This window comes from Podarcis muralis, chromosome 3, assembly GCF_964188315.1.
Source record: "Podarcis muralis chromosome 3, rPodMur119.hap1.1, whole genome shotgun sequence".
Taxonomy (NCBI): domain Eukaryota; kingdom Metazoa; phylum Chordata; class Lepidosauria; order Squamata; family Lacertidae; genus Podarcis; species Podarcis muralis.
Window position 1 is genome coordinate 16462585 of NC_135657.1, and position 26996 is coordinate 16489580.

Genomic DNA, 26996 nt, shown 5'->3' on the forward strand with positions numbered 1-26996 from the left:
TCAGCTACTCTTCTGATCTTTCGGGCTGGACTGTACATTTTTGTACTTTTTGTTTTGCATTATACTGTGTAGTGTAATTTTTACTGTTTGTAACTGAATTTTGCTCTCAGGAGCTAAGTTTTTGGACCTTGATGCATCTCAACATGAACTGTATGATTTTTGAACCCCAGTAAACCAAACTGAAGAAAAGCCTGGTGTTTTTCTGTGTGGTCTTTGCACAGTAAAAGCTCTACAAGCATTCGCTAAGCTTTCGCTTCTCAGCTAAATTTAGCAATATGGGGGTGTCTCTGGTTTCTTAGCACCGTACCTTATCACATATATCATTTGGTCAGACATGAAATGGCTGGGTTGCGCTCATGTGGGGAGATACCATGGCTCACTGAAACATCACAATACTGGTGGTTTTTTCCATTTTCAGAGGACAAGCTTCCACACCATCGGTGACAGCAGGTGTATAACAGACAATTTTACTTAACATATTTTCTGCTGCAAGAGGAAACTGGATTAAAGATTGGCATTTTGTTGATGACTATGTCTTGTGGATGGTGTGAAAAAATTGTATTGCATGACCAACACCAATTCCACAACCAACCTCCGTCCGGAAACACTCTGTTATTAGGATTATGAAATTTCAGTATGCTGAAAGAATGCTTCTGCTTACCAAAGACAGCCCTTTGCAGAAGGCCCCTGGTTTGGTGCAATTCGAGCTGCTAGAGCTCTGTCCAAAACATTGCTAATCTGTAATGGAACAAAAATGGAACAATGATCTGTTTCCTGTGTTCCTATATATAGTTCATTGGGATTTGATCTGGAGCATTTTTTCAGAAGATTTTTAAAGCAACCCTCAATAAGTAATGCCCCTTCCTAATTTTAAGCGGGGTTGTTTCTATTGATTTCTAGCAAGTTCTATACCACTTATCTGAGTTGTGCTATGCAAGTGCTTTTGGTTTTGCATGTTTTCCACCTCATTGGCCTCCAATTAGAAAGGAAACACACATGCCCATGTGTAACGACATAATTGCCCTGGACTCCTTTTAAAATGCAGAACTAACGACATGGTTGGTTGGATTGCAGCCTATGCTTTATTTTCGTTAATGAAAATTAATTCTCATATACAAGTTCAGATAAAGATTTGTCACTGCCTCTGTGGGTTAAACCACAGAGCCTAGGACTTGCCGATCAGAAGGTCAGCGGATTGAATCCCCACGACGGGGTGAGCTCCCATTGCTCGGTCCCTGTTCCTGCCAACCTAGCAGTTCAAAAGCACATCAAAGTGCAAGTAGATAAATAGGTACCACTCTGGCGGAAAGGTAAACGGTGTTTCCATGCGCTGCTCTGGTTCGCCAGAAGCGGCTTAGTAATGTTGGCCACATGACCCGGAAGCTGTACGCCGGCTCCCTCGTCCAATAAAGCGAGATGAGTGCTTCAACCCCAGAGTCGGCCACAACTGGACCTAATGGTCAGGGGTCCCTTTACCTTTACCTATCTAGAGAGAGGGGATGCACATCCACATGCAAGGCATTCAGCTGTCAAGACTGTGTATGCAATCTGGTAGAAAAGTAGTACTTGTAGCAATCAGCTCTTCAGTCAAGAGAGACGCAGTCCCCTGCATCCAGCCTAACCAACAGCTGATCAACAAAACAGTTTTTTTAGTAGTGAGATGCAAGCTAAGGACTCACACAAGGAAATTTCTTCTGGGTAGACAGACTGCGCAAAAAAGGAAAAGATAAAAGAAAAAGCGCTCACAATGAAGTCACATGCACCTCAAAAAAAATTAGCATTGAAAGTATTTTTTTAAAAATGGAAGCAAATGCCGCCTATTGCAATTTTAAAGCATGAGCATATGCATTAAAATTGTTATCACAAAGTTACCTTTACCTTACCATAGCTATATCCTAGCACTACAGGTTTAAACTGCTTTAAAATTCCTTTAAGTTTTAAAATTATGTTCTGCAGGTGCTCTGCACTTTCTCCTGCGGTCATACCTTCCATTTAGAGCAGGCTTCCTCAACCTCAGCCCTCCAATGTTTTGAGACCACAATTCCCATCATCCCTGACCACTGGTCCTGCTAGCTAGGGATCATGGGAGTTGTAGGCCAAAAACATCTGGAGGGCCAAGGTTGAGGAAGCCTGATTTTGAGTGTATGTTTGAGTGAGAAAGAGAAGCCATGTTTGCACATAATGATAAACTAAACCATGGCTTACTGGGACTATGCAAATATGCATGCCTAGGTTTGGAAAGCATTCTAAGCCAAATCCTGACTTCACTGTCCCACCACACTGGGTTAGAAGACTGTGGAGGAGCAGAGTATTATCATTATCATTAGTATTTTTCACTGAATTCCGTCTGAATATCACAGAGCAGTTTGCAATATAAAAATACCTAATAATGAACAAAACTTAGTAGAACAACTGTAATTATTTTGTTTTGTTTTTCCCACCTCAATTTGTGTGTTTTGCAAAGGGTGGGGAGGGACTGACATTACGGTCCTGATGCTGCACACGCCAACTTGGAAGTAAGCGGCGCAGGAGTTTTGAGTAGGTGTGAGCTTCTCTCTGTACTTCTGTAGGGTCCTTGAAACTGCCTCATTAAGGTAAGACCTACCAGGACTCATCACTGCCTCTTGGCCCCCTCTCCGTTTCTGATTCTGATTCTGGACTGCTCTTGGCCACAGCCTCTTCCTGCTCACTGAACCCTGTTACCTTTTCAGCTTCTGATACCTCCTCCTCTCAGTCTGCTCCCTTCTCTCCCTCTGACCACTCAGAATTGTCCCACCCCCCGGCTCTGAGCCGTCTTCCCTTGGGAGTTCCCCAGCTGGTGCCTCCCACCACTCCTCTACATTCAGTCAGTCCATGACACCCAGTAGGCCATAGCCTGCCTTGCTGTACTGGGTCTCTTTCCTCCCTAGCCTGGTTAACACAAGGGCTTAAAACCACCCTATGACAATAAGCAGTTTAATTTAGTACCAAAGACTAGAATCACAAAGCAAATGAGGAACTGTATTCATTCAGGTTGGTGTTTATTTTTTGTAAGGACATTCCAGGTTAGGATTAGCAATAAGGACATCATGCTAATGGGAGTAAAAAATTATTCTGAGAAGACACTATTTAAAGTAAGTTGCAACCCTTCTGCAAAAAACAAACACCATATTCTTTTCCCCTGCGAAGTTTCTCTTAACAATCAGTGACTGTTTCATTACAAAATACCAATGTGAAATGGGCTTACAAATTTAGTTCTGCTTTTAAAATTGCTGCAACACATACAGTTTTTAACCAGGAGGAGGAACCAAGAATTTTACATCTAATATTCCAATATAATAATCCAACTTGCCATTTAAACCAAAGTGGAAAATAGTGATTGTAAATGTACATTTTACTGCTGTATGGAAACTGTGTTTAAGGTCTGTATACAGGTTTTGAACATGTTACCTACAAGGCAGTTCAAACCCCTTTAGATAAAACAAAGTGAACTTAAGTTAGATCGGGACAAGAAAACCTAGAGCCTGCAGGCAACATGATTTCATCAAGTTTGTAAATAAAGATGGAAGGAGCTCCTTAACATATTGTCCTCTGCTCTACAAATGAGAGGAAGTAGAGAAGCAAAGCTTCAATGTATAAGGATCAGAGCCATCTGTAAAATAAAAGGGAAACTGTTAAGAATAAATGCCATTTTGGATGGTGTGCCTTACGACAGCCTGCTAGTCTGAGAAAAGAGATTTCTTTTAACAAGCGTTTGACTACTGTGAAAAATTGCTTCTAAAATACTACTCTTATTTCTAGCACACTACTGCTTTGTATAATGCATCAGAACTCAATCCAACCTTCTTTCCCTATACAGAAAACACAATCTTTCTACGGAACCAGTTCAATGAAAATACAGTGGTACCTCGGGTTACATATGCTTCAGGTTACATATGCTTCAGGTTACAGACTCCGCTAACCCAGAAATAGTACCTTGGGTTAAGAACTTTGCTTCAGGATGAGAACAGAAATCGCACGGGGGCGGCAGTGGGAGGCCCCATTAGCTAAAGTGGTGCTTCAGGTTAAGAACAGTTTCAGGTTAAGAACAGACCTCCGGAACGAATTCAGTACGTAACCAGAGGTACCACTGTATGGCAGTTTCTCTTGCTTTATAAGATGTGGTTCCCATGCCTTCCATCACAGTTGCACTTGCGAAGAATTATCACATTATCATGCCTGTACTAAACCAGGTTTTCCACTCCATACTATCACTTTAGTACAGAGAAAGTAACCAGTTACTATTTTACAGCTCAGCTTGTTTTCAGTGCCCTTATTCACGTGTAACACCAAGCCAAACCATGACTTAGCACAACCAACAAATGTTCAGGCCCTTTTTCTCCACCCTCAGCATTATGCTACACTTGGCGTGTCATCTAAACACACACGCTTGGGTTAGCTCTCCCACGCAAACCACAAGCTGTAAACCACAGGACAAACTTCTCAGCTCCGTTTCTCTGGGGAGAGCTAAACCACGAATCTAGGTTCAGACAACAAGCTAAGACAGGCCACGGCTTAGGTCAGTGCAGCAGTAAAGCCACCAGAGATGAGCAGCACGCCCACAATCCATGAGCCCGTGTTTGCTTGTTTATGGCAATGCAGCTGGGCTCTGCATTAAGTGCAAACTGAGTCAGTGTGATGAGGATTTATAAGAGTGTTGTGTAAATGAAAACACACTGTTAAAACTGTTCAACCATATGAAAAAGTCCTTTGACTTCAAAGGAAGAAAACAAAAATGTTTTGCATTTTAAAGACCATAGGAAAATATTGACCAAGCCCAGCAAGTGTTATATCCTAGCACAACCTGGCTACTGTGTTTGTGGTGTTTCTTGGTGGTTTTTATTGTGCACAGAAATGTTTTACTGCGCAGCATCTTGGTATTATATTAATGAGATGGCATATAAAATGTTTAAAATCCATCCCTAAAACCCTGTATCCAAATGATATAGAGAGATAAAATATAAAGCTAAAGACTACTTTAATACATTGACTTACTAGGGTCTTTTATTTGGTAGTGATTAAGTACTGAAAGTGCTTCCATTGCATGAGTCTTGCATTCCCACGCCAGCAGGCCAGAAAGCGTTTTGGCTGAAGCTGTCAAAACAAGAGTTTAAAATGGTTGCTTCACACCACCATCAGTAAGTTAGGTTTCTTTGAGAACTTAAATAGAATCAAATATTTACTTACGCTTTGGATCAAATACTTTGTGTTTGATAAAGCGTAGAACTTTATGATCATCACACAGCTGGAACAATAAAGTGAAAATATGTTCATTAAACAGCAACAATCTAATTCTAGAGGATGTCGTTTTGAGTTACAGCAACTGGTAATTTATGTGATAAGGAGGACACTTGGCACAAAATGAGTTGAGATATCAGGAACCCCATTAATTTTAAGAAAGTGATTATAGGGTAAAAATACTCTCACCAAAGAAGTGTCCCTCCATTGCCCAGAAATCCTACCGTCTCATGCTAAACTCTTGACAGAAACATCTTGCTGTCCAATTTTGAATATTACAAGATATTCTACTTAAGATAATGAAACATTTTAGAGTCTAAGCCACAGCATGGTTGATTTACTTACTTTTAAAACTACAGCAACCATGGCAGCAGCAGGGACTCTCCAGCCTGCTGCACTAATTAGTTCCAGCATGGGCCCCAATTCTCCCCACAAGGTCATTCCTTACAAACTACACCCACCTGATGTCACACCTGATGTCACACTATGAGACAAGGGAACAATCATGAGTTTAAAGTCAGCTCTCAACTGTTCCTTTGCAAGTGGCATTCCCTGTCAGTACCAATAAACTGTTTGGCACTGACCCAAGAGAACCTCCTGCACTAGGGAGCTCTGCACTGAATAATCTTTGGTGCACCAAGTGGTCTGTTCTGAAGTTGACTGCATCGAAACAGCTTGCTAAAGCAAGATCGTTTTCTTCATCTTAGCCAGCAGTTTCAAAACAGATGGCTTCAATTCAACCAAGCATGTACTAATGTATGTAGCAAGTCTCTTTGAAGGTGCATGGGAACTTGAAACATGGTTGCTGCAACTGTCCCATCAGCTGATCAGTGGTTACACTGATCTCCTTTGAAAGCTGATAGGTATCATTTGATGTCATTATGTCGTATTACTGAGTGTAAGATCTGCAAGATGCAATTTCCCACCCCTACTCTAGGACATAAAAAAAGGAATCTGCTAAATTACATATAAAAGCTATGACTCCTGCAGCTACCTACCTTTACAAAGGTCTCTTCAGTTACACACAGTGGAACATTATGGTAATGCAACACACAAGATGGTGGCTGAATGATATTCTTGGAAGCTTGACCAGCATTAGTAAAGCGATTGTTCTTGCTCATTGTAAAATCTTTAGAGCTGCTTGTCCCATCTTGCAGCTCAAATAACTGACTAGGAATAATTGAATTCTGTTTGGATACACTATAAATAAAGAGTACATAATTAATAAAACTTTTTGCAGTAAAAAAGGTGTTTGTTTTTTTACAGAATTCTCAAAGCATAGTAACAAAATATGAACTCAGAGGGATAATCTACATTTTACATGTCAAGTAGAGAAGTCGGTCATGCATTTATCAAGTTATGGAAGGAGATCAATGAAATATAGAAATATTTACATTACTTTTCTAGCAAAGTTTATTCTTTACATATATGGACAGTATTCTTTAAATAAAACTTTATTCAGCAGCACTTTTAGTATCTTACACTGCTGAACCTCTTACACAATAATCAGATTGATAATTCTGGCATAGAGGGAGCAATAACCTTGTCCTTCTGCCAGCATGTGAGGACTTTCTTATTTTGGCAGACTTTGGGGGATTGACTGCTTTTAATGAAAGGGCTGGTGCTGTTTCCAATGTAATTATGTGTATGTTTTACTTAGATCCTCTATAGACAGTATTCTTTTAAAAAACTTTATTCAGCAGTATTTTAATATCTTACACTGCTGGACACATACATTATAGGTGTGCTTTAGCATTAGTACTAAGATGGAATGCACACATACCAAACATTAATTCTCTTCCCAAATAATGTGATATTGTTGAGATGCGTGACTGCTCTTTCAACAGCATATTCATCACCCATTTCCACTAAAGCTGTGCCTGGAATGCTCCTCATAAACTTCACCTGCAGGTTTAAAGAATGGTAAGTTAGGAAATTTTCGGTTTGGTTGGAATATGCATGACACTGTGTTCTCTTCACAGTAATCATGAATTATTCTTTAAATTTCATTGCCTAAACTTTTTTGTTTTTACCTTCTCAATATTTCCATACAAGCAGAACAAATTGAAGATTCTTGAGCAGTTCATCTTTTGCTGGTGCAGTCCAGTAACCATGACAACAGAACCCGAGGGGTTCCCCCCATACATGTAAGATGAGGAGGCCTGGGGAAGTGGGTAAGCCACAAGTTCTGGAGTATCCCGCGATGCCATTTGGTATCGGCTTGGTAGTGGTAACAGAGGACCACGTGATCCTAAAGAGAAAGTATTCTTTAGTGAATTTGGTTGGAAAAGTTTAATTGGCCGGATATGAAGATTAAAGCTGCCAAGTTTTAAAAGCTGCCAGTTTTCCAATAATTACTAATACATCTTAGCAATTAAGGTTTTGCTAGAATGAGCTATGCAGCTTTAGTATCAACTCCCAAAACATGGTCTATCTAGACAAGAATGTTAACTCACATCAACCAAAATATAATTCATACAATTTCCCCTTCCCCATGTGCCTCCAAGGAACAAGCTAACTTGAAATGATGTAGGGGCTGGAGCCAAGTGAGTTCGACTCAGAGCACACCATATGAAATTAATGAGTTTAAGATACAGTGGTACCTCGGGTTAAGTACTTAATTCGTTCCGGAGGTCTGTTCTTAACCTGAAAGTGTTCTTAACCTGAAGCACCACTTTAGCTAATGGGGCCTCCTGCTGCTGCCACACCGCCGGAGCAAGATTTCTGTTCTTATCCTGAAGCAAAGTTCTTAACCTGAAGCACTATTTCTGGGTTAGTGGAGTCTGTAACCTGAAGCGTATGTAACCCGAGGTACCACTGTAGTCATGTCCATTAATTTCAATGGGTCCAATCTGAGTATGACTAACAGTGGATAAACACCTAAAGCCACAAACCAGACTTAAGAAATAAAGGACTGTATTGATTTCAATGACCTTCAGCACATCTAACTGTTAGCTTGTGGTCTAAGTGTGTGATTCAAAGTTTCAATCTGTTTTTAGAGGCACTTTTTGTGTGCAAAGTGAGAAGTATTAAGTAACATTTCATCTTTACTGTGACAAAGTTAACTGCAACTTGGAAAAAAATATTGTTTGCTCACAAAATGACAACTTGATTTATAGTGAGCCATGTAAAGTCTCTGGTTATTACCAAAATGTATTGGCATTTAAAAATAAAAAAATGAGACCATGAAAAACTGGTCATAAATGGATGTGCCATTTGGCACTAGGGCATGAGAAACCCTCCCTACCCAAGGGCCAAATTCCCTTGTGGACAACCTTCTTAGGGCCACATGCCAGTCGTGGGCAGGGTCAGACGCAGCAGTGGGTGGAGCAACAAATATAAAATTTACCTTTGCACAATAGGCTTGTTTCTACACAGCCTCCCACACCTCTGTCAGCCCTCCAGCCAAGCAAGAGGCATCATCGGAGTTCAAAGACACATTCTAGGCGGACATAAACACTTAGGACACAAAGCAGGGCCAATGAGGGGAGTGGCCTGGCAAGAGTTTTGGGGTCAAACAGAAAGGCCTGGAGAACAAAAGCGACCACCAGGCATGAGGTTCCCCACCCTGCGATAGGGCAAATGAGGGGGCACAATGAGACAGACAAATGTGGTGCCTGACTAATGTAGCAAGACTTTTTCAAAAGTGTTGGCCCAAGAGTGGTGGGGAAAGGATTTATACTACAGATTGCAGAATACATTAAGATGGCACCACAAACAAAAAAATAGGAGGAAAATCTACACATATACAACTATATTCACCATATAACCCATTTTCAATATAACCCGTAACTGGAAGCCATATAACCTACCATAGCCATCATGCCTAAATGAGGAGTGGTGCTCTCCCAGAATAGCTTGCCTCTGACTGCCTTCCCCTCTATCTAAAGGAGAAAGAAAAGCATCATTAAACAATAGCAGCCCCCCTTAAAGATATTGGAGTTTATCAGTAAGCAACTGCGGGGAAGGGGTAATATTTTCTGGCTAAGAAGAACACTGCTGGATACTTCAATGTTACTCTACGATTTTAGTCTGGATACTTTAAACAACCTATTATAAGCTGATTTGCTCCAGCACAAAAACACAGTTGTAAGAAGCCAATATTAATGTTGGCTTGATAATATTTGTTTGAGAAGATTTGACACTTTAAGCCTGAGAAGCCTGGACCCTAATACTATAGACCAGAGGTTTTCAACTGTTTTGGGTCCACGGCCCTGTTGACCAACTACTTTCTTTCTGTGGCACCCTACAGGACTGAGAAGCCCACTTATGTCACCCCTTGCCTGCAGAGCTGGTAGTCCCTCACCCCTCCCTTGTGGAGGGTTCCCTCAGCAAATCTTCCCTCATCTCTTCCTCCCTCTCCTTCAGAGTACTCTGGGCAGTCACAGCTGCTGACCCGATATCTGCCCCAAAGAGAGGTGCCTTCTCACACTGCCCCACAGGGGCCTGGGAAGCACCACTTAGCCAGCCCTAGAGGCACTATTCACCTGGGGGGCTTGTAGCCAGAGCTGCGGCAACAAACAGCCATGCAAACCTTTGGGAGGCAGAAATGTGAGATAGCATCATTCAAACCACTGCCATAGACTGTAAATTACCTATAACTCATAAAAACAAGTTGTAAATGCAGTACAATCAAAGGACAGTACCTGTATCACACTATTAGCTTCAACAGCAACACATTTTCAAAGTGGGTTTCTTTCAAGAAGTTTCAGCATAATATAATAAAAAATTGTATTACATGGTTTCATAATCGGTAAACAGAAAAGCACCATATTTGTGTACATGATTACATCAACAACTGGAGAAGTGCCGAGACTATACATTACTATTAATACCGTCTATGTTATACTTTCAATACTGAAAAATTAAAACTATTAAAAGCGCTTTTAACAATGAAAATTTCCTTCAACAAGCCACATTTTATACTAGAATGTAAAGTTAACCAAGGGGTCAACAGTACTGGATGAAAGCAGTACACCAACCTAAAGTAATTATTTGCAATATGCAATTAAACATGTATTACAAAAAGAAACAGCAGTTAGCTTTAACATCCACTTCTTGCTTTCAGTAGACAATCAGAAGTTCCAATACCGCAACTGATTGTTAAGCAATGGGAAATGAGAAACATCCAGCTGAAGTAGCATACAGTTCTTTCTCAGTTTGGATAATGCACAATATTTCAAGCTTTGTTTCCAGTGTTTGAGACGTTTAAAACAACCAAGGAATTAGATAGTCGTATAATAATTTGATTTTGATAGTGGGAGAGTAAAGAGATATTGTGCAGAACACAAGCCCATTATTAGGAAGCAATTTCCACAGATTTCAGTATGTGCTATCCAAAATGGAAGTGCTATTCATCTCACATACTAGCCACATCACCTAGCCCTTAAGTTACAGAGGACAGGATTTTTGTACAACGGAAGCAGCAAACATCAGTCACCAGAATTACATATTTGAGTAGGATGCAATGGCAGTCTTGAGTTTGGGAAATGAAAAATCAGGATGAAAACTACCCAGTTCTGAAGATCAGTGGGCACCCTTGAAAACCAAGCTTTACCTTCTGACAATACAGTAGTTACGTAGCTAACAAACTACCGTACTTAGGAAAAGGTTGGGATGCAAAATGTAATTTTATATAAATTCAGCCATCGGCTAAAATCTCCTGCTTTAAATCAACTGCACTTGGGTTAAACACTAAACTTGGGCACACTTTCCTGTCTGAAGAAACCAGAACGGAAGCCTGTTTAATGAAGAGAATGCTCCCCGAATCTTGCATGTAAAGCAGCCCATCACAATGACACTTTGGTGTAGGCCACTCCTGTAAGAATGCCAAGAAAATCAGTTAAGTATTACATCTCTAGCTGATGAAGCTGCCCACTCCTTGTCAATCAGTATGCTGTACACAACATTAAAAATACTCAAGCATTTTCCGTGCTGCTTTATTAAGACTGTTGCAGGTTACAGATTTTGGAGAAAGAAGTAACTGTGTTTTCTTTCAGCACTTCTTGTCTAGAGCAAGGATGGGATATATGTGGCGCTACAAATGTTGTTGGACTAAAACTCCCATCATCCCTGGCTAATGGCAATGCTAGGTGTAGCTGGTAAATTCAGCTCTCTTCTTGCATGAAACACATGGGAAGGAACAGGGAAGCAACTCTACTTCAGTACAAGGTAGAACAGTATGCTTATATCTTGTTCCACAGGTCCAAGGGAGCTTTACACTACACATACACAGGCCACAATATAGGAGCCACTCTAGTACATGGCAACCCTGTTTGAAACTGAGAAATTCCAAATCAATTTTTATTAAAGTTTTCACAATTCAAGAGAAGAATATTGAGAACAAAGAGAATCAAAAAGTCTGGAAAGAGAGAAAGAGAACAGGAAAAAGAAAGGATAAAAGAGGGGAGAACGAAGAAAACAACACTTCTGCTTCTTTCAAAAGTAGTTTGTGATATGACACTGAATTTGCTGATGAAATGGAAATAAAAAATTCCACCAGACATTGCCACACACTTGGGAGCACCTGTTTTGTTTGTTTTCCTTCAAGAAAATATTTCTCATTTCCCAATCTTTCATGTACTAAGCCAAGGCACAGTTTAAACTTACAGTCTGAACTACATGTTTGCTAGTTGCTTGAATATGCATCTATATATTTTGGAAAATTATCCACTGAATTGCCCAAGGTAACTCAGTGACTTCCCAATTCGGTAGTTTGAAGGAGGGGGAACATGAGCTTTAATGTAACGTACTGCAGGTGGACAATCTGCTAACCAATACTGCAGCCCCCTTATTAACCTTTTACAAACACTTAATTCTGCATGTCCAAGCCCTAACCTTTAAATAATACATTTTTACAAGCCAAAGCACTACCAGTAAAAACAACCTTTCAGCAATGATTAAAAGGAAAGTTGAAACCTTCACTATGTTTAAAATTTAGAAGATACTCTACCTTGGTAAGGTTAAGTTCCCACCTCCATGTTATAAATGCCTAGATTTTCAAAAGGTACATTACAGCAGATTATACACAAATCATTCAGTTACAAAGAACATTTACAGAAATCAAACCACATAGCAATTCCTTTTACATTTCCATGCAGGTTTTTTTACTGATGAAAACACTATTCCAACTAGCTTCTGCAATTAAAAATGCTCAGACATTTTAGACCTTGAATCAAATATTGGTGCTTGTGGGGACTCATTTGACAGGGTACAGGTGAATTTCAATTAATCTTTAAAGTAAGTGCAGTCCTTTAGAAAGCATTTACACTGGTAAAAAGCCAGGAGAGAAACAAGAGTTTGGATCTTCCATTTTATGGTGTTTCATTCTACAATGGTAATTTTAAAGGGACATAAGATTGGAAACACATGCAAACTGGTTTAGAATGGGTACAGTCTACCATGGTATTTTCGTGCCATGCAAACCAGAAGTGCTGTAAGTGGTCCTCCTTGATATGCTTGTGGTGATGGTGCATGCAGTATGCAGTCAAGGTGAGTTGCAAGTCTGAGGTTTTTCAGAGGGCCTGTTGATGATGCCGATGTGGTGCATGATGAAGTGTAGAGTCAGCCTGCTGGAGTCCTCTATCCTTCTTAATGCCTTGTCCAACAAATGAGGAAAATCCTTCCCGTGGAGAAGCAGTGTGCAAGTTTGTAGTTTGTAAGGAAAGTCTGCATCAGTGTCCTCTCCTCCAAAGAGTGAGAGCTGCTTGGAGAAATGCAAGTCCTTGTACTGCAAACATGCTTGCATGTGTGGGCTCCTTGTTAAATAGCTCAATAGGAACCAGCAAGGGGCAATAATGTTGAGTTATTCTTTTCCAGGATTACAGGTCAGGATGCCTATTACAAGAGCTTCATCAGAAATACCTGGCTTGAAGTGACTAAAACATTAGACAAGCTAACTGCATATATTTATATATTTAAATGCACATTTAGTATAATTACCAAAATACTTACCTCTGCCCAAATATGGTTTTGTATAGTCCCAACTACAATTGTCATTTCGAATGACATTAAGTCGAGTTGACTGTTAAAATATAAACAAACAGCAAGTCTTAATCATTGCTTTCCTCCCAAAACAGTTTAGCCGCTGAAGAAAGTATGATCATTACCTTTGCATATTCTATTTTTAGAGTACAACATCCTGCATATATATCTGCTCCGTTGAGTGCTGCTTTTGCCTTCTGAGCACAGAGAACCGATTTGAACTTGATTAATGTTAAGGATTATTGTTTAAAACAATGCCTCCACACACACCCCAAATAGCCACAAGTCATGCTAATTTAGACCACAACACAGTAGATCTCCTAGAAATTACTCAAGGGCTCTTTATTTAACATGCGGTTACAAATGTAAAAACACCAATTTTATGTATGAATGAGTGACTAATACCATAGTCAGAATGGCCAGTGATGAGGCACGACTGGAGCAATACTCAAACACTATCTAGAGAACCACAAGCTCCCCATCCCCAATTTAGGTACTGCTCTCAGCATGGGAAGGAATTCTACTCATGAGGTAGAAAAGAATGGGATGGCTCCTAGTGATAAATGGCAAGAAACACAGGATAGCCATTCAAAATGCTTTCCACAGCTGGAAAGAACAGCTGACAACAGGTGTACCTCGGATGCTCCCTCTGGCCTGCAGGAGCTACCATGTTGCTATATAAACAGTGGCTGTGAAACAGGAAGTAGGCCAGAGGCTGGATGTTGTGCAGAGATGAGTTCAGTGATTCCCTAGCACAGAGTTGCTTGTTTGCATTCTTCTCCTCTCTCTCTCCCCCTGCCCTACTACCCCATCAAGAGATAGTAAAAACTCCCTTGCTTTATCCCTCTCCTTTCTCTTTCCTGCCAGGAATCCTGCCTGCAACCAGCAACTCCCTACACCTTGCAGCATCCTTGTTTTTGGATCTGTTTGGTTGCTTTAAAAAAAAAAAAAGAATGGTTCTGATCTGTTTAAAATATATTAAATCTACTAATTGTGTATTTAATTATATATACAGGCAACTTTCAATTTGTGCACGTTCAAGGCATGTGTGACTGACTGCACATGCAATGTTTGACACCAGAAGAGGAAAAAATGGCGGCAGGGTGAGGGTAAGGCAAGCTTACGAGAGCGATGACCCTGAACATAACCCTCGCGCAAATGGGGGGCTGCCTGTGTTTAATTAAATATATTAATTGTGCATATTAAATAATATTTATTGCAAACTCTAATATATGATATGGAAATTTAAATCACTGTGTGGTCCCCAGGTTCTGTGTCAAAGTACTCTTGTGGCCCACTTGGTCTGAGAGGTTAGACTGCCCTGCCCTAGAACATAATCTACACACACAGACACAAAGTGATACAAAAAGGATATTCAACCAGGGCTTGTATTGCGTTCTTCTTGAATATGACAATACGTTTTACTTTCCCCACAGGGTTGCACACTGTATATAAAACATCCTACAGAAGAATGAGGGAAATAGTCAGAGATTTGAAGATTTACCTGACAAATACTATTCAAAATTTTATTAGCACACACAAACAAAATAACCCCCATTTAAAGTTTGGATTTAGTTTCTGAGAGAAAGTCTCTTGTGTACTATGTAGTTATGTAATGATGAGAGAAAAGGGGACAAACATTCTAAAGTTTATCCATGAAACAAGGCAATTCAAAGCAGTAAGCCTAAATTCAGTTTTATCTCTATGCAGTCAGATATCTAATAAGACTGCCAAAATTTTAGTGCTCTTAAACAAATTTTAACTTGTCTTATACCATTTATAAATTGGGAATACACAGAATCAAAACAATAATTTCAAAAACCTCAAAGTATGCAAGAAAAATGAAAGACGACGACTCACTCAAATGCACTTGCTAAAACCCAAGGTCTTAAAACACAAGGATTTTACCTTATGTAGCTAATAGGATGCACTAAGGTAAGGTAAAGTTATGCTTAAGAGTAAGACGTACCACTGTAATTGGATATAGAGGGTTCTGAATTGATAAGAGAAGAACTTTGTTCCCACCAGAGACACTGTTTGTGTTTTCCGGACGAGTAATTCTTTTGCTTGTAGAGTAATTGAAAAATGCTTGTTGCCCAGCTATATATAACGGTTCACTTAATGCAAATGTCACACATTTTTTGGCACTTTCAATATCCTCAAATTCTACCAAAGCCTGGCGTTTAAATGATATCATCATCACATAACTGCAGGAAAAACAATAAAACCATTAATGAGCTCTAATTATTTAAGGCCATCAATTGTAAATCATAAGTGAAATTTGATCTTAAAAGACTTTACACTAAAAATTCTTATTGTAAACTCAAAAAAAATCTACTACCTTTCTTAAAGTCAATGGAACATTTGTTGAAATCTACAGCAAATGTGTCTATGTAACCAAGGGCTTAGTTTGGAGCAAAGAGTGACATCAGTCATACCTCATCTTTCAACTGTAAAGCAAAATGCAAAGTTCTGAGGATAAAATTATGAATATCTAATGTAGAAAAACAGAACCAAGGTGCTCTCTTACCCAGCTTCCATATGTAGACAAGCAGAACGATCTGCCTCAAAATTAACTTTTGAAGGATTTGGTACTTCCAATGCTTCAATCAGGGGCAGATACACTATGAAGCTAATGAGGCTTAAGTTTCAGTGTCCCTGTTCTCGAAAGAGCCTCAAAAGTGACCTTAGTCCACATAATTTTTTAAAAATGGGTCTAGTAGACCTAATTTTAAGTTGCACAACTTAAATTGATTAATTTTTGTTGAATATTATTTCAACAATCCCAAAGTTCGAGAGTCGGTAGCACAGATGATGTAGTGCTGTGATGTTCTGTCGCAGAACAACACATTTGAATAAAATAACAGTTGTTGCCCAGATTCCATTGCTGATTGCGAAGGGGCCCCCATAACCGTCAAGCTTCAGGACTCCCAAAATGTAGGTCCACCACTGGCTTCAGTTTAGGAGTACCAGTACAAGCCTTGAAGAGGTATTTTAAAAATACATTACAAAGCTTGTTGTGAGTCACCCAAGATCTAATATATGGTAAACATACCATATGGTTCCAAATTTTTCAAGCGCCTCCACAACATCCGCCTCCACAACTGATTCACAGAGCCCTCGGACATGGACCACAGGAGAAACAGGAACTTTGTGAAAACTTCCACCAGCATTCTAGGAAATGAAAGTGATAGACTTTATTTTTCAGATCTAAATCTATCAAAAAACAATATTATAGATGATTAACTGACAAAGTAATTTGAAGGCCCCTTTTGAAAGGGGAATGAAATATGAAGTTATATATACAACACAATTCAGAGTTGTTAGAACGAACTGCCTTCAGAAAAGTGAAGAATGGAGGAAAACACCTTCCTCTTCCCATTGTTTTATTAGCGGAAACCAAGAGAAATTTTGCCTCCTGCACAATAAATCCTTTGATGTGTAAAAGCGGACCTACGTATCCACAGTCGGCTGGTGACAAAGCCAGGTGCATCTGACAAAGTGGTCTCACCGGCTCACTTAAATCTTCATCCACAAGTGCAGGGGACTTGGGCTAGATGATCCTCATGGTCCCTTCCAACTCTACAATTCCATGATTTTCTTTGTTGTTGTTTATAGTCGTTTAGTTGTGTCCGACTCTTTGTGACCCCATGGACCAGAGCACACCAGGCACTCCTGTCTTCCACTGCCTCCCGCAGTTTGGTCAAACTCATGTTGGCAGCCTCGAGAACACTGTCAAACCATCTTGTCCTCTGTCGTCCCCTTCTCCTTGTGCCCTCAATCTTTCCCAACATCAGGGTCTATTCCAGGGAGTCTTCTGTTCTCATGAGGTGGCCAAAGTATTGGAGCCTCAGCTTCACGATCTGTCCTTCCAGTGAGCACTCAGGGCCGATTTCCTTAAGAATGGATAGGTTTTATCTTCTTGTAGTCCATGGGACTCTCAAGAGTCTCCTCCAGCACCATAATTCAAAAGCATCAATTCTTCGGCGATCAGCCTTCTTTATGGTCCAGCTCTCACTTCCATACATCATTACTGGGAAAACCATAGCTTTAACTATACGGACCTTTGTTGGCAAGGTGATGTCTCTGCTTTTTAAGATGCTGTCTAAGTTTGTCATTGCTTTTCTTCCAAGAAGCAGGCGTCTTTTAATTTCGTGACTGCTGTGATCACGGAGCCCAATAAAGTAAAATCTCTCACTGATTTTCTTTACATACATGTAAATAAAAAACCTGTCACACCTTAAGATGCTGTTTCCCGTTACAGACTAATCTTTCTGAAACATGCTCAGCCCTCTTCCCACATGCACGCTTATTATTATTTTTATTACTGTATTATTGTGAGTATTCATTAATTTTCTACACCGCCTGTCACCCGAGGATCACAGGGCGGTTTACAATATAAAAACAGGTAGATGCGTGACATGCCTAACGAACAAAACTTTGTGGAAATACTAGGATTCAACTTGTGTATTGAGAAGGATGGGGAGAAACGGAAGCGTTAACGCCCCGATGCTACTACACACGCCGACCTGGCAGTTGGCGCACCTGGCAACGGGCTGCTGTTGCGCGTCTTCTCTACCCGCCGTTCACTCCCGGCGAACACTGCGAAGGGCGAGGATTATAAGAGGCAGGCCCTCCTTACCCCTCCAGAGCAGTCCCCGGTGCGAGGGGCGGCCTCCTGGCGGCTCTCGCCCTCCGCAGCGGCGGCGGCGGCGGCGGCGGCGCTGGGCTTCAGCCGCTTGGTCTGGCTCTCGTAGGCGCCGTCCTCCTCCTCCTCCTGCCCAAAAGACGGCGCAGACATGGCGGCGGCGGCCCAGCGAAGTGCAGGTGAGGAGGATACTGGACACTCGGGGCTCCTCAACCGGCGCGCGAACCGGGAGTCAGGCGAAGAGACCGACGAGGATGCTCTGGACCAGTTCACCTCACAGAAGACGGCCGCGAAGGATCGGGAAGTACAGCGCAGGCCCTTGTCCTGCGATTGGAGCTAACTTTGTGTGGAAAGCTCCGTGATTGGCTAACGGAGAAGCTTCTCAGAAGTTCGGGGACACGCGGCTGGGCAAATGGGACGCCCGTCACCGCTAGATAAACCCTCCGCTCCTCCCCGCCTTCTATTGCTCTCTCGTCCCCGCCTCCCCTTCCAGAGCCTACCGCTAGAGCCGTTTATTGTTTATTATTCGACGGAAGAGGAAAGACACGCGCGCGCGACCTCGCCGTTACCAAGGCCAACGGTCGCCAGCGCGCGCTGAGGGGAGGGGAGGTTTTGTGTATCTGTGCAGGGTGGCAAAGGGCGGTTCTTGCCAAAGCGGCCTGGTAGAAGACAACGATAAAAGCGAATCCCTCTGGCTGATTGATTGATTTAAATAGATCACTCTGGCTGATTAATTTGTTTAAATAAATGTAATTTATTTTTGGAAGAGGATTGAGAAAGGTCCAGTGGAATGTCAGCCCCGGGATGGACCTTTAACCAGTGGACGTACAGTAACCCAAGCCTAGTTCTGCTCAAATAATTTCTTCTATTCTATCGAAGTAAATGGGGGAAAACCTACCCTCAGCGATGGCCAGTGTATTCTCCCACAAAAGGAAAAGTCTACTGTTTGGTGTGCAAACTTTTCTCTAGCCAAACGACCTGAATAACAACTTCAGATGCTACTGGATTCAGCGTTTGGCATCGTGCTTACCTTGTTCAAATGCACAGAAACTCTTAAAAACTATAGCAGCTCTACGCTAACATATTTAACAAGAAAGCATGGTCAAACACTCACATCCAAACACGAAGAGCAAATTAAAGCAGAGCAGGATTATTAGAGAGCTTTTGCAGTGATTTCCCTTCTGGCAGAAAGTTGATTGGCATTTAGGGGAGATGATGAAACATTTGTTTCACCAAACAATGGTACAGTAGCTTTCTTGTATTGCTTGAATTAATTGCCAAATTTGATCCTTTCCTGTGTGCTCATGAAGGAATGGGTTTCCCAAACCCAAAACTGACTGTGCAGGCATTTTTAAACTGCACCAAAATCCCCATTTCTCCTTAGCTAAAATGCATAAACATTAGCCGTTGAGCAAATGCAAAACAAGAACACAGCTCTCTCCCTTATCAGTTTGACGGCAAGACTGGCCTTGACTTTACCAGTAGAACAGACACAGACATATCTTATGTTCTGACCACAAATGATGGGGAGACCCAAGTCTGGGACTAACACCAGAGCATGTTCTCGGAAGTAGTGACCTTTTGCTCCAAGATAGCAGTAGGAACAGGAATATCCTTTTATGGTCAGGAGTGCAGGAAGGAAATCCCTTTTATGGTTGAGAGTACCAGAGCAGGAACATATGTGATGTCAACCTGCATACATAGGCTGACGTGGTTGGAAGGAGAGAGAGGGTGCCTGGAGGATATAAATACTGCATGAAACTTGTCATTTCTTTGGACTTGCTGTGGACTAATCACACAAGTGCCTTCTGCTATCCGGAGAGCAGAATAAACTCTTTATTTGAACCAACTCGGTGTCATTTTGACTTCCTTCCTCCTGTCCCAGAGCAACGCAGACCCAATCAGTGAACTCCAATAAGGCTACATTTCTTGGTGCATTGGCCGGGAATCCGTGTTCTCCGAGGACAGGACGAAGGACCGAGACGTCACTGCTAAGCGAACAGCTGGGTCGGTGTTGGTGGCTCCAAGCGCGCACCCTGCCATTTCTAGGGGGAGCCCCCACGCTGTACCTGAGTGGAGACGCAGCAGAGACGGAAGAAAGACAGACAGCAGCTGCACGGGAGAAGGGTACCCAGGGGAAAGGTAGGCTCCACAGCTTGTTTTGTGGGAGTCAGGGGTTTGATCAGCCCCGCCCAGTAGGAGCAGTAGGGTGCCGCTGGGTTTAGCCAGTAGAGAACAGTAGTGTGCCACTGGTTTGCCAGTAGAAGAGCAGTAAAAGTGCCACCGGCTTTGGGAAGTTTATGGGTAAAGGGAATTGGGGAGGTGCAGGGGGTTTGTATGTGTATGGGGGTTTGTATGTATGTGTATTTATTTGTGTATGGGGACACTCCAGTGAATGTTTTGAGTGGATGAGACGTTGGGGCTCAGAGCCACTGACGAAGCGAAGTGTGGTCCTTGTAAGGTGCGGTTCCTAGCGACGCGAGTCCGTCTAGGCCACTGACAGGAGCGGAGAAAGGTGACTGAGTGGGAAACAACGTTAGGTGGACGGAGTGTCCCAGAGGTTATGGGAAAGAAAAGAAAAAAAGAAAAAGTAAACTAACCCCCTTGCAGTGTTTGTTCTTTTTGGACAATTGGAAATGTCAAGCTACAGTTGAAAAAAAACCCTTTAAGCTCCTTTCTGTATTCTGGCAGTGACCAGCATAGGTGGCTTGTATTGTATTGTATTGCCAACACGTGGGGTCCGGGCGAAAAAAATATATGTGCTCTGCAGAGGCGCCAGGAATAGAACCCTGCATGAAGGGGTTCTCAATTCTGCCACATCTACTGTGCTGCATCTTAGGGGGTTGGGAAACAGACCTTAAAACACCTAGAATCTTGCAGAGTACGAGTATATATATATATATAAAAGGATTATTTGGTCTTTAACATTAAAAGTGACATGAGTTGCTAATGAGGTCAAATTTTATATTTTCATGATAAAGGTGGGAAGGTTTCAATTACTAATACAATCATGTACTGGTTTCAGAATTTGAATGTCATCAATTCACTGTGCTTTGAGCTACTTGGTATGTTAAGATGTTTTTGTTAATAAGATTGTTTCTTATTGACTCTGTTGCATAAGGTACCCTGGTGGATTTAGAAACCGCTTGTTAAATGTTGATCAAAAGTAAAAATGTACAAATGTATGGAAAAAGGTAGTGTTGTCAAAAGGGATGGGGTTTTAACCCCCCCATCCCATGTTCAGACAGATGAGAAGAGAAGTGAGAGGGTTACGGGGACAAAGCAGTAAATCATCCCCCTTGCAGTGTCTGTGTTTAACACAGAAACAAAGACGCTATGCAGCCCTTGGTGGAGTCTGGAAACCAGGTTAAAATGGGGCCAGAGAACACTCAGGAAAATTACAAATTACCAAATATTGCATAGCAGGCCAACCCCCCAGAGCAAGAGTACCTGTGTCATTTAAACATATGACCTCTTTTGTTATCATAGAGGTGGTTCTGTAAATTTGACACACCTTTACATCTTGCAGGTAGCAGCAAAAGGGAATTTGCAATACTTGCAGACCTGTGTTTTAAAACTTAAAGGGGTGTGCAAATTAGATTTTATTATAGATCTCAGCTCAGTTTAAAATAAGGATGAGCACACTATTTGATACCAAAATTGATTTTTGCACTACCTTTCTTCTGATATATTTTTGAAATGTGTATAATTTTTATTTGTAAAAGGGATGAACAATTGTATGCAGAAGGTGAAGTAGTGGTCTGGGCTGGAGAAGGTAGAGGGAAGTAGAAAAGAAGGTGAGAGTGTTTATGCTGATTAGTATTAATGAAATTAATATATTAAAATGCTATTATAGAGAGAGAGTTTACTAAATATAGTAAAAGCTGAATTCCATAAAGGCTGTGTGTGACCAGCGACACACTTAGTCAAAGTCTTGCATGTGCTGTTAAAATGCACTCAGATTATGGGTTGAGGTTTTCATGAGTAAAAACCAGCTTTTAATGAATTCTGAATTAAGAATATAATATATTATGGAGCAGCCCTCTTTTTGGCTGGCTGGACAGCTAACCATCCATAAATTAACAGCAAGAGTAGGGACCTGGAATAATAATAATAATAATAATAATAATAATAATAATAATAATAATAATAATATTTATACCCCGCCCATCTGGCTGGGCCTCCCCCAGCCACTCTGGGCGGCTTCCATAGAAACCAAAAATACAGTAAAATATCACACGTTAAAAACTTCCCTGAACAGGGCTGCCTTAAGATGTCTTCTGAATGTCAGGTAGTTGTTTATCGCTTTGACATCTGCTGGAAGGGCGTTCCACAGGGCGGGCGCCACTACCGAGAAGGCCCTCTGCCTGGTTCCCTGTAGCTTTGCTTCTCGCAATGAGGGAACCGCCAGAAGGCCCTCGGCGCTGGACCTCAGCGTCCGGGCAGAATGATGGGGGTGGGGACGCTCCTTCAGGTATACTGGACCGAGGCCGTTTAGGGCTTTAAAGGTCAGCACCAACACTTTGAATTGTGCTCGGAAACGTACTGGGAGCCGATGTAGGTCTTTGAAGACCGGTGTTATATGGTCTCGGCGGCCACCCGCAGTCACCAGTCTAGCTGCTGCATTCTGGATTAGTTGTAGTTTCCGAGTCACCTTCAAAGGTAGCCCCACGTAGAGTGCATTGCAGTAGTCCAAGCGGGAGATAACTAGAGCATGTACCACTCTGGCAAGACAGTCCGCAGGCAGATAGGGTCTCAGCCTACGTACCAGATGGAGCTGGTAAACAGCTGCCCTGGACACAGATTTGACCTGTGCCTCCATGGACAGCTGTGAGTCCAAAATGACTCCCAGGCTGCGCACCTGGTCCTTCAGGGGCACAGTTCCCCCATTCAGGACCAGGGAATCCTCCACACCTGCCCGCCTCCTGTCCCCCAAAAACAGTACTTCTGTCTTGTCAGGATTCCACCTCAATCTGTTAGCCGGAATATTGTTTGTGCTCTTTTTAGTATGTCCCTCCCATGAAAGATACTCCTTGGATATCTATTAATTGAAAATTGAGATGGGCCTTTTTGATTTCTAAGTGTACATGCCAGGAGAGGTCTTAGGCAAAATAACTTTTATTTCCCTGTTCACATTAGGCTGTGAAAACTGTCCAATGCTTTGAAATTTTCCTGTTCTGAGACACACTCAGGGTAGTTGCCAGAATCAAAAGGTGTCAAATGCATTAGTAACAGCAGAATCAAGATGTTGATAGACAAAATACCCCAATGCTTATTGATAAGGTGATTCCTGCTAGGTTTCTCTTGGGTGAAAGGCAATATTGAACAAAGTTACCTTATGTTCGGTTCCTTTGAAGGAAAAGAAATGCTGCTTTGAATAGCAAATGTGTGTATTGGGAAACTGGGACCTTAATTCATAACGCAAATAGCACACACCAAGCAAGAGGCCCCACTGTCTGTGTTCATTCATTTGTGGTTTGTGCCCTTCTTTGTGGTTTCAAATATGGAAGTTATCAGGCACTTCTTCTTATCAGGGCTGCTGATGTCATATGCTTTCATAGCCTTCTCCGACATGGTGGTGTTCCCTAAAATGTTCCTAGTGCTCTAGGTCAGATATATAGTTTCACATTATGAAAAGGAACAAGCAGGAACCTTTCCCCTAAACAGTGTCTTGGTACCTGCTCTCTCAAACCCCCCCATCTGCTCTACATAGGATTGAATTAAATATATATGCAAAAAAAAGAAGGAAAAAAAGTTGGTGTTAAAGAGTTGAGTTGCACTCTGTCTCCTTCTGTGTGTAATATACAGATGCAGAAATGAGTTTATATTTAGTCAGCATGAGTTGCTTATTCCTCCTGTTTAATAGGAATATCCTTTCTGACTGTCATCATATGTTTTCATATAAGAAAATTCAGCCATACAGCAGGTAGCACTTAACTTATTGTTGTACCATAATTCTAACTGAACCACTGTCCCAAGTCAATTAAGTACGTGAATATGTATATCAAGATTAAATCATTTGCAGATAAATAATAGATAATAATAGGGAAAACTGGGAAGGACTGTCCTACAGTTTATTCAAACGGACAATCAACTTTCAAATGCAGCCCAACAGAACACCCTTTCGCAGTAAATATTCTGCAGAAAGAATTTAAAACAGAAGCATATCTTAAAAGGCAAAGGTAGGATAATCACGGTAATATGCTACCTTCCAAGAGGATCTCATTCTTTTGTGATTTAATCTCTGCTTGAAAGGGGGAAATGATGTTGGGATTGAATAATTTAGAAAGGACTTAAGAAAAGGAGGTGAAGTAGACAAAAGGACAGTAAAAAAAGTGTATATCTGAAGTATACACTTATATATACACTTATATATATACACTTATATATACACTTATATACACTTATAAGTATACATATTCTGTGTATCTGAAGAAGTGTGCATGCACACGAAAGCTCATACCAAGAACTAACTTAGTTGGTCTTTAAGGTGCTACTGGAAGGATTTTTTTTGTTTTTAGTAAAAAAAGGGTGTTTCAGTATATAAGATCATATAACAATAAAGTGGGCGTAGTGCCTTTGGTCCTGAGGGCAGCAGAGTACAGGGATGGGAATTGGCTGAAGAAACAGAAGGCATTAAGGGGGTAATGGGGCCCTTTGAATGTCCAGCAGTCCTTTGTTGGGCTCAAATTGTCGTTTTGTGTGTGTGTTGAATATATGCTATATGGTGATTTGTGGACCTAGTACGTATCTAAAGCCATTTGCACATGGCAAAATATGTTTTTATCAAGGTAATTTTATCAAGGTAATTGTTAGACCCTGTTGATGACCAACCCATAGCGTATTTGTCTGAAAAATTACGGTAACCACTACGGAACAAGGTTTGCCTCCCTGCATGTGAGCAGTAGTGGTGGCTGCCACTGACTAAAAGAGAACTGACAGGTTCACCTTTGGACAAAAAGCTACGTGCATCACTCCTCATGCTGTGCCAGCATTGGTGGACATGAAAGGAACTTATTTTTCTATCCCAAGCAGAGATGATGAAGCGCCTAGCAGCTGACTTATACTGCCCATGCACCCGCGGTTGCAGCTGCGAATTAAAGGTAAAGGTAAAGGTACCCCTGCCCATATGGGCCAGTCGTGTCCGACTCTAGGGTTGTGCGCCCATCTCACTTAAGAGGCCGGGGGCCAGTGCTGTCCGCAGACACTTACGGGTCACGTGGCCAGCGTGACGAAGCTGCATCTGGCGAGCCAGCGCAGCACACGGAAACGCTGTTTACCTTCCTGCTAGTAAGCGGTCCCTATTTATCTACTTGCATCTGGGAGTGATTTCGAACTGCTAGGTTGGCAGACGCTGGGACCGAGCAACGGGAGCGCACCCCGCCGCAGGGATTCGAACCGCCGACCATGCAATCGGCAAGTCCTAGGCACTGAGGTTTTACCCACAGCGCCACCCGCGTCTCTTATGCATTTTAGCTAAGGAGAAATGGGGATTTTGGTGCAGTTTAAAAATGTCTGCACAGTCAGTTTTGGGTTTGGGAAACCCATTCCTTCATTCCCTCCTCTTCTTTTGGACAGTTGATGGCTAATACAGTTAAAGATACTGAGTGACACCAAACAAACAGGTTAGTTTATCATGCGGCGCATGTCTGGATGCAGAGAATACTTTTGCCACAATAAAAGCTGTATTGTGGTTTTTTTCTCAGCTTCTACAAAAAGATGAGCGGTGCTAAAAAAAAACCCTTACTTCTTGAGTCAAAAGTTCCTAAGCATTTATCAGGCACAAGATGGGAGGCTCTTGCCAAAACTACTGCAGCTTCTAGCAAAAGTTATGCTTACAGTTGTTGAAGCCCTTAGTCATATTTCCTGTGATGAAACTGAAAATGGAGATAATGGACAACAGACTGAAAATCTTTTGCAGAAAATGCAGATGAATTTACTCTGTTACTCTGAATTTACAAACAGGTATACATGTATCCCTTGGTCCACTGAAAATAAAGTGGCTAGGTTGCATTCATGTGGGGAGATCGAGATTGCTCACTGAAACATCAGTACGCACATGGCAGTGTTTTTTCTGTTTTTAGAGGCAGGGCAAAAGAGCTTCCATACCATCCATGGCTGGATGTATAACAGACATTTTTTTACTTAACATATTTTCTGCTGTGAGAGGAAATTGGATTAAATGCTTTAAAAAGAGGCTGGCCTTTTTGTTGAGGACTATGTCTTGTGGATAGTGTGAAAAACTTGTATTTCATGAGAAACACTGATTATACAATCAATCTCCATGACTGGAAACACACTATTAGGATTGTGAATCCTGAATGAATGTCTGCTATATGAATGTTTCTGATTACTAATGAAAGCCCTGTGCAGAAAGAAGGCCCAGGTTCAGTCCCTGGCATTAGCAGCATGAGCTGCGAGTGTCCTGTCCAAAACGTTCCTACTCTGTATGGGGCAAATATGGAACAGTGGTCTACTTTCTGGGTTCCTATATGCAATTCATTAGAATTTGATTTGGAGTGCTTTTCGGAATATATTCTTAGTAACTCTCAATTAATAAGTCATATCCCTTTGTAATTTTAAGTGGGTTGTTTCTAATGGTATCTAGACCAGTTTTATGTCATTTTCTTTTTCTGAGATGTGTTATGCAAGTGGTTTTGGTTTTGCATATGGTTTCCACTTCATTACCCTCCAGTTAGTAAGGAAACCCATGTGCTCATGTGCAACCACACAATTGCTCAAGCGATCCTTGCCCAATAGCCAGATCACAAAGGGGAGAAAAGCTAAAGCAACCTTGTTAATTACTTGAGACCACCAGATTTCAAATAGGTATGTATTAGTAAGTATTATATACTTGGCTATTGTTATCATAGTTTATCATGTATTAGTAAGTATTATATACTTGGCTATTGTTATCATAGTTCCATTGTCTCAGTTCTTAGCTTAAAAGGTAAAGGTAAAGGGACCCTTGACTGTTAGGGCCAGTCACGAACAACTCGGGGGTTGCGATGCTCATCTCGCTTTACTGGCCGAGGGAGCCGGCGTACAGCTTCCGGGTCATGTGGCCAGCATGACTAAGCCGCTTCTGGCGAAACCAGAGCAGCACACG

At 41.5% G+C, this 26996-nt stretch overlaps 1 protein-coding gene across 3 annotated transcripts; it reads right to left on the minus strand.

Moving 5' to 3' along the window:
• Positions 1 to 3003: 3003 nt before the first annotated feature.
• Positions 3004 to 18264, minus strand: LOC114594826 (heterogeneous nuclear ribonucleoprotein L-like). Of its 3 annotated transcripts, XM_028724990.2 has the most exons (14): positions 17785 to 17920; positions 16295 to 16413; positions 15581 to 15689; positions 15209 to 15446; positions 14615 to 14700; positions 13365 to 13461; positions 13210 to 13279; positions 9069 to 9140; positions 7290 to 7507; positions 7040 to 7161; positions 6255 to 6456; positions 5206 to 5263; positions 5014 to 5112; positions 3004 to 3631 (listed from the first exon to the last, which is right to left on the minus strand). In XM_028724990.2, exons 4-14 carry the CDS (start codon positions 15437 to 15439, stop codon positions 3576 to 3578), a joined length of 1311 nt encoding a protein of 436 aa, XP_028580823.2. In that variant the 5' UTR covers positions 15440 to 15446; positions 15581 to 15689; positions 16295 to 16413; positions 17785 to 17920; the 3' UTR covers positions 3004 to 3575. The 3 variants fall into 3 exon arrangements, with proteins under 3 accessions (XP_028580823.2, XP_028580820.2, XP_028580822.2); XM_028724987.2 differs by lacking the exon at positions 15581 to 15689 and having other exon boundaries at positions 17882 to 18264; XM_028724989.2 differs by lacking the exon at positions 15581 to 15689.
• Between the last annotated feature and the right edge of the window lie 8732 nt (positions 18265 to 26996).

Coding starts and splice junctions, on each gene's coding strand:
- LOC114594826 (XM_028724987.2), bottom strand. CDS start 18,040: ATGTCTGCGCCGTCTTTTGGGCAGGAGGAGGAGGAGGACGGCGCCTAC. Junction 15,447..16,294: donor GAAAAATTTGGAACCATATG/GTATGTTTACCA, acceptor TTTTTCCTGCAG/TTATGTGATGATGATATCAT. Junction 13,280..13,364: donor TAAAAATAGAATATGCAAAG/GTAATGATCATA, acceptor ATATTTTAACAG/TCAACTCGACTTAATGTCAT.